The 10476-nt window shown below is 60.6% G+C and overlaps 2 protein-coding genes across 6 annotated transcripts in view; both read right to left on the bottom strand.

Moving 5' to 3' along the window:
- Positions 1-837: 837 nt before the first annotated feature.
- TEP1 (telomerase associated protein 1) overlaps positions 838-10476 on the bottom strand; it is a 43631-nt gene continuing 33992 nt past the window's right edge. The window contains 2 exon segments of the mRNA XM_043496160.1: positions 838-889; positions 1317-1534. Coding sequence (XP_043352095.1) covers positions 838-889; positions 1317-1534 — 270 coding nt within the window.
- LOC122456424 lies at positions 1730-9757 on the bottom strand. Of its 5 annotated transcripts, XM_043495719.1 has the most exons (7): positions 9629-9749; positions 8703-9170; positions 6076-6276; positions 5834-5861; positions 3339-4734; positions 2415-2818; positions 1730-1840 (listed from the first exon to the last, which is right to left on the bottom strand). In XM_043495719.1, the coding sequence occupies exons 2-5, from the start codon at positions 9072-9074 to the stop codon at positions 3509-3511; spliced, it is 1827 nt and encodes a 608-aa protein (XP_043351654.1). In that variant the 5' UTR covers positions 9075-9170; positions 9629-9749; the 3' UTR covers positions 1730-1840; positions 2415-2818; positions 3339-3508. The 5 variants fall into 5 exon arrangements, with proteins under 5 accessions (XP_043351654.1, XP_043351653.1, XP_043351652.1 ...); XM_043495718.1 differs by having other exon boundaries at positions 2415-4734; positions 8703-9167; positions 9629-9757; XM_043495717.1 differs by having other exon boundaries at positions 2415-4734.

Below are 10476 nucleotides of genomic sequence, written 5' to 3'. Positions count from 1 at the left end.
GAATGGGACATAGGGGGGTCTTTCATGCAGGTCCCCACATCTGCACCCCAGAGTTCAGAGTGGGGAAGGAACCTTGACAGACCCTAAGCTTATTTTTACCAGCTTAGGTTAAAAACTTTCCCAAGGCACAAACTTTGCCTTGTCCTTGAACCGTACGCTGCCACCACCAAAAGCTTTAACAAAGAACCAGGGAAAAGGACCGCTTGGAGTTCCTCTTCCCCCAGCAATCCCCCAAACCCTTACACCCCCTTTCCTGGGGAGGCTTGAGAATAAACAAGTTGAGCACAGACCAGCTTGGGTTTCTTAGGACCCTCAAAACCCAATCAGATTCTTAAAAAAACAGAATTTTATTAGAGGAACAAAACAAAGATAAAAGAAATACTCTGTAAGATTAGAATGGAAGATAATCTCACGGGCAGTCAGATTCAAAACAGAGAGAATCCCTCTAAGCAAAACATTAAGTTACAAAAAGACACAAAAACAGGAATACACATTCCCTCCAGCACAGAAAATTTACAAGCCAAAACAAAGAAAATCTAACGCATTTCTAGCTAGATTACTTACTAACTTTACAGGAGTTGAAAGGCTTGCATCCTTGATCTGTTCCCGGCAAAGGTAACACACAGACAGACAAAAGCCTTTCCCTCCCCCCCGCTCCAGATTTGAAAGTATCTTGTCCCCTCATTGGTCATTTTGCGTCAGGTGCCAGCGAGATTACCTGAGCTTCTTAACCCTTTACAGGTGAAAGGATTTAGCCTCACGCCAGGAGAGATTTTATAGCACTTTATACAGAAAGGTGGTTACCCTTCTCTTTATATTTATGATAGGGCCCTGCTCCTAGGGCTGGCACTGGCCCCAAACCGGCTCCAGGGCAGGGGACTGGCTGGTGCTGGAGGGTGAAGAATGGGACACAGAGCCCTCAAGTGCAGCAGAAACATGGGGCCTTTCCCCTCTAGGGGGCGCCGGCTCCCATCCAGCCCCAGGGCGGGGATTGGCTGGCTAAGGGGGACAGGGAATGGGACATGGGGCTTGTGCCCTCTAGGGGCCTCAGTTCCCATCTGGGCCCAGGACAGATCTGGGTGGCACAGGGGGCGGGGACAGCATACAGTCCTGGTGCCCCCAGCCCGGGGGTCCCCCGAGGGCCAAGCCCCACCCTTGCGGCAGGTGATCCTGAGGCCGATTTCCTGGATGGAGCGCCAGTTCTCGGGCTGTGTGCCGCGGTAGAGGAGACACTCATTGAGCTCGCCCGGCAGTTTCTTCTCCTCCATCCAACGGCGCTTCCAGCAGTAGGAGACCCACAGGCCCCGGTTCTGCACCCTCTGGATCTGCAGAAGGCAGGGCAGGGACCATGGGCATGGCCAGGAGCTGCCAAGGGCACCGCCATGTGGGATGGGGGGGGCACCCAGCCTTTCGGAGTCTTCCCATCCTGCCCTGGCCCAAGCTTCAGTCCCAGGTCCCCAATCTCCTGCAGCTCCGTAAGAGGACACCCCCCAATGGCCGTGGCCATCTGGCCTTTCTGTCCCCGCAGACAGCCCTCCAAAGATCTCTGTCCCGTTGCCCCCACCCCACGAGGCAGGGCCAGGGCAGCCCCCCCTCACTGAACTCCCCCGCCCTAGCTGGGGCTAGGAGAGACTCCCCTCTCCCCCTGACTGGGCTCTGGGACCCACAGGGGGTGTCTCTCAGCCCCAGCCCCTCACACTCATGTGGAGGATGCAGTAGCCCGGGGCCGTCCGCTTAAACCCCTCGGCCACTTCCCGGTACTCCTCCGAGCCCTCTGCTAGCTCCACCAGCCTCACCAGGCTCTCGCCCATGGGCTCCCAGTGCGGGGCAAGGCATCTGTCTGCAATGAGAGATGGGGTCTGTCAGTGGGGAGCTGCCCCAGGCCCAGTCCCTGCCCTGGGGCTGGATGGGAACTGGTGGCCCCAGGAGGGGAAAGGCGCCATGGCCTATTCCCTGCCTCCAAGGCAGCCAGTCCCACACCGGTGCCCCTCCAGCAGTGTCCAGCAGTGGGGCAGTGGGGGAGGTGTCTTTGGAAGGGGGATGGTTCCTCACCCAACAGGCAGATCTCCCGGCGGAGGCGGATGGGGGCCCCAGTGCCCAGCGCAATGCCCATTGCCTTGAGCAGGTCGATCTCCGCCCGCTGCCCGTCCCACTCGATCTCCGCCCGGCGCTCCCTGCTGGCATACGCCGTCTCCAGCCGTTGGTCGGTGGCCACATTGAAGGGACACCAGCCGGCCGGGGCCAGGTGCTGCCACTCGACCAGCCCATACAGCACCTCGGCCTCCACCCGCTGGCGCTGGGCAGCCTGGATCCTGGCGTGGACAGTGGCCACGGCCTTGGCCACATCCTCCCAGGCGCCCCACACCCGCAGCACATTGCCCGGCAGGCGCTGGAGGCTGACGGGTAAGTGGTACAGCGAGGCCTGGCCGAGCTCCCGCAGGGCCTGGGTGCCAACGGCCACCAGCTCCGCGTTGCAGATGCTTTCGTCGTGGAACTGGGCCATGAAGCTGGCCACGGCTGCCTTCACTCGGCCCACATCAGGCTCTCGGCCCACCACGCGGAGCTCCAGCCCCTCGGGGGCCCCTGGGAACGCAGAGAGGGGTCCTGAATAAGTGGGTCAGCACCAGTGGGGCTCAGTTAGCAGGGGCAGTGGGTCAGGAGTGAGAGGTACTGGCAGAGCTGGAGGGAGCCCAGGGCTAGGTTAGCAGGGGGCTATGGACTGGGAGTGCAACCCAGCCCTCCAGGTCCCTGTGTTGCTCTTAGCTGCCTGCACCTTCTGGGGCTTCCTTGGGGCATCGGGAGCCTGTAGAGCTCTGCCCTGCGGAGAAGGACAGAGCCAGGTGAAGCAGGCACAGTGGGCACTGGCTCCTCCATGCAGCCCATGGCAGTGCTGCTCCCCCAAACCTCTGCCCCAATCCCCAGGTGCCCTGCCTTGCCATGGGAACACAGACACTTGGTCGGGCGGGATGGCCGCTCACCAGGTTCGCAGACTCAGAAACTGAGGCACAAAGAGGGGGAGGGAGGCAGGAAGTCAGGGGCAAAGCAGAGAATAGAACCCACACACCGCCCCAGCTCCCACTCTAACCACTAGACCCCACTCCCACTCCTCTCCCAGAGCCAGCAGAGAACCCAGGAATCATAGCTCCCAGCCCCCCTGCTCCACACACTAGACCCCATTTCCCTCTCATACCTGAAATGGACCCCAGGCATCCTGTCCTCTCAGCCCAGACAGCCCCTTTCCCAGTTCTTGTAGCACCAGCTCCCATATCTCTGACTCTGACAAACCCAGCAACCCTGGGCGGCCTGCCCGCCCTCAGGCTGCCCCCCACAGCTCTCACCTGCCCACGGGCGCTGGATGGGCCGTTTGTAGGGGGGGTCTCCTTGCCAGCTCACCATGCAGCAGAGCTGCTGGGCCAGGTCCTGCAGGAGGGTCGCCCCCTCCCCACAGAGGTACTCGCCCAAGGCCTGGCCCCTGATGGGCACTGTGCCCAGCACCAGGGAGTCCAGATCAGCCTTGATGGCCCTGCTGGCCAACCGCAGGTGGCGCAGGAGGCCCCGCAGCCTCAGGGACAGCACCCGAGGGTTGGGGTGCAGCTGGATGGATGGCGACCTGGAGATGCTCCCAGTCCATCAAGCGCAGCAGCTCTGCACCGGCTTCTGCCAGCTCCGGCCAGGGGACATCCAGTTGCTCCTCAGCCAGTGAGTTACTCTGCAAATACTCCCGGACGGCTGCCTCTGCCTGGGCCATGTAGGGCTGAAAGCCCACCACCACCAGCTGCTCCTGGCTCACGGCACAGTGCAGGGCCACGTCCTGCCAGGCGCCCAGCCCGGCCAGCAGCTCGGCCCACTCCTGACCCTGCGTGGCCCAGTGCACAGCCTCCTCGATCAGCACCATCCGGCAGCCCACCAAGGTCCGCAGCAGCTCCGCTGCATGCTGCAGCTTCTCCTGCTCCAGCCCAGCCACTGAGATGCCCTCAGAGGGCACCGGCCCAGCAGGAAAGTCCCAGGCCAGCTCAGTCCCTGAGTCACCGGCAGGGAGCTCTAGGATGGCGGCAATGCCCCGGTCCAGGAAGAAGCTGGGGGTGAAGACATCCTCCTGGTGCTCCTGGATGAAGCGCGCCTGTAGAGGCGAGACCAGCACCGACAGGACCTGGAACGCCCTGAGCAGCTGCTGGCACCGGCTCTCCGCCTTGGCCACCTGCCGGCGGGGTCCCTGGAAGGTGATGATAGCTGGGGTGCCCTTTCGAAGCTCCATGCTGACATGGGGGTCAGGAAGCTCCTTCTCCACCATGTCCTTGACGATGACCCACCTGGGCAGTGGCTCGGACAGGTACTCCTGGCTCACCAGCTGCCTCTGGAAGGCCCTCACAGTCAGGCGCTGGAGGAATGGCGCCATCTCCCCAACCAAGCCAACAAAGTCCTCCCCGTCATAGACCCGGATGGACCCAAACTCCTTCACCAGGGACGGCTCGGCAGCCAGGGCCTCCAGCAGATCCTCCCGGCCCTCGTGATACACCACGTAATGCTGGCGCACCGAGCGAAACACTGCTTCCCAGCCATACAGCTCCACAGGGCTGGCCACTGCCGGGAAGGTCAGGATTCCCCATGGTGGACAGGCCCAGAATCCATAGCCGGCCTCCTCCAGGTGTCCCTTGAACTCCCGCCACACAGCCGGGCTCTCATCCACATAGCAGAGGAAGAGGGGGTGCTCTGGCCAGCAGAACCCCAAGGCCTCTGCTGGGAGAGAGGAGAACGGCTGGGACCCATCAGGGAGCCAGGAGGGGCCTGGCAGTTCAGGCATCCAACTGCCATGGATTGTACAATGGGGGGTGGGAATCAAGCTTCATGGGTGGGGGGTTAGATACCCTTGAGTCCTTCTGAGATACCTCAAATGGCACTGGGGAGCTCAGCTCTTCCCCCAGCTTGCAGGGCTGGCTCCAGGGCAGCGCTAGGGGTGCTGTGCTACAGGGAGTGGGGCGGGGGCTCAGCAGTCAGTGCTGGCCCCCTTGTTTCACTAGGGGGTGCTGTGTTGCCGGGAGCAGGGTGGAACCTAGCAGGGGGCACTTTCCCCTGGCAGGCAGGGCTGGCCCCATGGCAACATTAGGGGGCGCTGTGCTGCAGGGAGCAGGACTTCAGCAGGGGGCGCTCTCCCCCCAGCAGTCAGGGCTGTGGTGGCGATGCAGCATTTCAATATGGCTGGCCCTGGTGATTTGAGGAACTGGGGACATGCCTCCCTTCGGCAACCCCAGCAAGAGGCTGGCAGCTGCTGCCTTTGACGGCTCGCAGCTGCCTGAGTCATGCAGCTGGTGCTGGGGTATGGCACCCACCCACCTGCCTTCTACCTAAGGTGGTGGGAGGCCAAGAGGGCTGCGAGTGTGGGGGTCCCCAGCAGCAGGGGTTGCTTCTGGGCCTGACAGGGGCGAGGCACAAGGAACCATTGGATTGGAGCTCCAGGACCAGCCCAGGAGGGCAGGCTCTGACCTCCGGCCCAGAGAATGCTTCCAGGTGGTGGGGAAACTGAGGCAGGGCTGTGCATATTACTGTGGGTATAGCTGTAAGTCTTACTGGAGTTGTGGGCCCATCAACTATCATGGGCCCCTGACTGTAACCCACAGTGTCCCATGGCTGGAGAGACTTGGGGGGTTGGCGCTGCTCCTGGGGTCCCCATTTCTGAGAAGCACCAGGGAGCCTGCGCTGGAGAAGCCAAGCGAAGAGACAGCCTGGGGTGCAAGCCTCAAACCTAGCCACCGTGGCACCTCCACCAGGGGGCGCTCTGCCACAGGCCCTGAACACAGGAAATGGCAAGGGGTCACCGGTATCACGCTCAGCTTACCAGCTGGGGTGTTGGGATCTTCAGCCACCTGCCAGGGAAGGTAAGAAAGGGGTCAGTTTATTTATGAGCCATGCCCCTCCCAGAGCCGGGGATAGAATCCAGGAGTCCTGACTCCCAGCCTGCCTCCCCCCCCGAGCTCTAACCCTTAGATCCCACTCTCCCCCTCCAAAGCCAGAGATGGAACCCAGGAGTCATGCCCTGCACCTCCTCCCCATACCCGCCTGGTGACCTGCCCCGTTTACCAGTCGAGGAGCTGGCAGTCCCAGCGGGCAGATAATTTGCACCAGTTTCATCCAAGTGTTGGGCTGGTGCTCCAGGAAGCAGCTGATTTCCTCCAGCATGGCCGGCAGGGTCTGACCAGCCCCCAGCAGCAGGAAGGATACGGACTCCAGGAATGTGCCGTACACAGAACAGAGGCAGTTTCGCACCATCTGGCGTATGACCTGCGGGGACCGAGAACGGGGGGATATATTATGGGAATATGTAGGAAGATTCTCCTATCTATCTATCTATCTATCTATCTATCTATCTATCAGAGAAGTAAGCTGATATTCCTTCACCAAGGCCCCCAGTTCTGGAAGTGGGAACTTGAGGAGAGAGGAGACAGATGGGTGATGTCTGTCTGTTATGGGCACCTAGCCGGCGATAGAGCCTGAGAAACACAAGGTATTTAGGATTCTCGGCTATCTTAGTTTTGAGGATGACCTAACACCTTTTTTCCCCCGGCTTGGTTAACCTGTAAGAACTCCTGGGCTTTTCTCCCCTGGAAGTCTCTAGGGATGCCAGGGAAACCAGGAGCCCACTGGCAAGTTCTTTTGATTTTCAAGACATATTTGTGCTTTTTGGAAACTGCCCATGGCAACGGCTTCAGTAAAAAGTTTCATTTTTGGCAGGGAAAAATTAGTTTTCAGAAACTGCTTCCAGCAAACCAGCTGCTTTTCAGTGACATCTCTGGGGGCTCAGCACAAACGTTCAGTTTACAAAACCTGCTGATGCTAAAACAAAATGGTAAAACAGTGGCTATTAGCCAGGATGGGCAGGGACAGCGTCCCTAGCCTCTGTTTGCCAGAAGCTGGGAATGGGCGACTGGGGATGGATCACATCATGATTGCCTGTTCTGTTCATTCCCTCTGGGGCACCTGGCACTGGCCACTGTCAGAAGACAGGATACTGGGCTGGATGAACCTTTGATCTGACCCATTATGGCTGTTCTTATGTTCTTGTGTTCAGGATTTGGTCAAAATTTTCAGTTTGGGGGGGGGGAAATCCATTTTGGGGGAAGAAAGACTTTCTGATTTTCCTAGGACTTAGAGAAAAGATTCTGAATTTCCCTAACAAACCAGATATGGTGGACGGAAAATGTTTGCCACAACTTTACAGTTTATGGGCTTTTCTATGAAAACTGAAAAACGTCAGTTTCTCCAGGATGCTGTTTGGTTACTATATGTTCCATTCTATGCATCCGATGAAGTGAGCTGTAGTCCACGAAAGCTTATGCTCTAATAAATTTGTTAGTCTCTAAGGTGCCACAAGTACTCCTGTTCTTTTTGCTCTAGTGAGTGATATTCGTCAAGGCCCGTTGTACCAAGGGGTTTAGGAGCCTAAAGACAGAGTGGCGTCTCATCGGCTCTTTAGATGTGCTAAGGCCTGTCTAGGCACCTAAACTCCTTGGTACATCCTGTCCCAGGCATCTACTGGGGCTGGGTAGCAGAGGGAGAGGGGAGATCTAGGGGCTGCAGCAGAGATCCGTGGGGTATGGGGTACCCCCCCCCTTTTACCTCAGGTGCCCCAAGCTGCTGCAGTGCCTCGCCATCCAGCTGCACAAGGTACAGCACTTTGCAGTGCAGATCCGGGAGGGCCGTGCCCGGCACTGTCAGCACCTTCCCCGGCTGGAGCTCCCCACTGTGGCCTGCAGCTCCCAGCGCCCTCTCGGCCAGGGCCTGGACCTCCTGAGGGCACCACTCCAGCCCATCCGTCTCCAGCACCACCGGCAGCACCACCACATCTGTCTGTACCCAACACAGAGCCAAGGATCATGAACAGACGCTCGGACCACCTCCTTGGGGGCTCGTTGCTCCCCCCTCTGGGCCTGGGGACAACAGCCCCGGGGGGCTCCAAACAAGATGAGCCCGAGAAACTGTCTTCCTACAGAGCAGCTGGGAGAGAAGGTGCTAGGGATAGAACCCAGGAGTCCTGGCTCCCAGCTTCCCTACTCTAACCACTAGACTCCATTCCCCTCCCAGTGCCGTGGTAGAACCCAGGAGTCCTGGCTCCCAGCCCCCGCTCTAACCAAGGCACTGACCTTCTGGCTAGCGAGGGATCCGCTGACCACCTGGGCGCTGACTCTCTCCTGGGCCCGGAGGACATTCCCAGCAGCTCCTGCCGGCTCTTGCCAAGCGGCCACCGCTTGGCACATGCCCCATGGAAGATGGCCACCAGGGCCCCGTCAGCAGCCACCATGGAAACACTGCTCAGGGAGGCGGCGGAGCGGCCCTGGGCAAAGGTGTCAATGGCCTCAGCCACAGCCTCCACCAGCCACACACCTTCCGAGTCTGGAGGCGACTTGCGCCCGGGCCATGGCCTCCAGGGTCAGCAGCACAACCCCGGCTGCCAGTCCTACGGCCCCCGGCGGGGAGCAGACCTCCAGGCAGGTGTGAGGAGCCCCTTGCTGGCTCAGCACCCTCCGGGTCACCACACTGGCCCCGCCGTCTGGGCTGGACTTGCCACCAAGCCTCACCACAGCACCCACCCGGAGCCTGGTGCCGTCTCCCTCCGCGAGGAACAGGCTGAGCCCTGGGCATGGCTGGAAGAACCAGCCCACCGAGGGCACTGCCCTGCCCATCAGGATCAGCAGCTCACTGATGGCCACCTTGGCGGCCAGCACTGCCTCCTGGGGACCAGAGAGGGCCAGGATGCCGGCATCCCCCTGGCAGTGCCCTCTGGCCATCACCTGCCAGAGGGAGGATGCCAGGACCCCCGAAAGCTGCTCCCACAGGTCCATCTCTGGCAGTGTGATGAACAAGGTCTCTGTGCATCCGTCTCCCAGAGGAGCTCCCTGTGGGTCCCGGTGGGGGGTCGGCTCCGTCCTCGCCACAGGCCCCTCAGGGCAGAGCTTGGCCCTCTCCCCTGCCTTGGTGTCGCTGGTGGGGGGCTGGAGGCACCTCCCAGCTCTGCCGCCGAGGGCCACCGGTGCACCAAGCTTGCTTGAGAGTTGTTCCCAGATGGCCAAGACGGGTCCCATTGTGGCTCGGAGCGCCTGGCAGGTTGACAGCGCTGCCCGCAGCAGCGGAGAGGGGCCAGGAACAGCTCACGGCCCACGCCTGGTCTCGGAGCTCTGCTAGAGACAGTGCCAGGTGGTGGTTAGAGCAGGCACCAGCAGCCTGGACACCTGGGGTCTATTCTGGGCTCGGGAAGAGGAGTGGGGGTCTAGTGGTTCAAGCAGGGGAGCTGCAATCCAGGACTCCTGGGTTCTATCCTTGTCTCTGGGAGTGTAGTGGGTCTAGTTGTTAGAGCGGGGGGAGTTGGGAGCCAGGACTCCTGGGTTCTGTCCCTGGGTGTGGGAGGGGAGTGGGGTCTAGTGGTTAGAGCGGGGGTGGCGGGGCTGGGAGCACAAGGAGAGATGTCCCCTCCACAGGGTGCTGGCCAGCCAGTGCCGCCTCTGCCCTGGGCCTGAAATGGGTGGCCAGTGCCAACCCCAGCGCTGTGCCTAGCCCCTGGCTGTGCCAGCAGCCCCTGACGGATGTTCCACTGCTCCATGGGTACCAATCCCGCTCCACCCCGGGCGCTCCCACGTACCTGCTGCACCAGCCTCTGCCCACACGGACCTCTCTGTGGGCTCGCACACCTCCCCGGCTGGGCAGAGGAGCTGCCAGGACAGATTGAAACTTCCCTGGGTGCCCGGCTGGGGAGTGAAGGTTCCCCCACCTGGGTTTCACTTTCCATTCCTCCCCAGTGCTGGTGAGTTTCATGTTCATGGGTAGGGCAGGGAGGCCTTGGCCCCGGCCCCGGCCCCGGATCCGGCCCCAGGAGAAGCCACACATCGGAGGTGGAGGTGGAGGTGGAGCTGGAGAGGCCAGGGGCTCTGGGAAGCCAAGTGGAGGGATCACCCGCCGGGCTGGGCACATCCAGAACAAACTTGGACAATGGGCCAAAGGGTGTAGCTGAAATCTGTCTGCAGAGCGACTCACAAATGCCAGCCAGATTTCCTTGTGCCCAAGACTGAATGCTTATCTCAGGCCTCCGGGGTCAAGCCAGAGTCACTCCCAACAGCAGTGGGACAGGGCTGGATTCTGCTCCCAGCCCCGTGGCCTCAATCTGGAGTCACGCCCTGCCTGCAGTGGGGTCACTCCATTGGAGGCAATGGGGCCAGGTGCCCAGGTGGTGGTGGCCAGTGCAGCATTTCAGCCAATAGGATGATGCTGGTTTGCACCAGCAGCTGGCCAGCCACGCATGCCGGGGGTGTCTGGGGAGGCATGCGTGCTGGAGCAGGAGACAGAGAAGGAAGCTGGGAAAGTCAGCTGGACAGTTGCAGGTGGATTTATGTGCCAGAGCTGAGCCGGATTTATTGCTCACAACCTCGGGGGGTGGGGGAGGGAGGTGGAGGTCATCCTATCCCTGTGCAGTGTTATATGTGGCTGTTCCCC

Source organism: Dermochelys coriacea, chromosome 13, assembly GCF_009764565.3.
Source record: "Dermochelys coriacea isolate rDerCor1 chromosome 13, rDerCor1.pri.v4, whole genome shotgun sequence".
NCBI classification, from domain to species: Eukaryota; Metazoa; Chordata; order Testudines; family Dermochelyidae; genus Dermochelys; species Dermochelys coriacea.
Note: the sequence above shows the minus strand (reverse complement) of the source record. Positions and strands in the feature narration are given on the sequence as shown.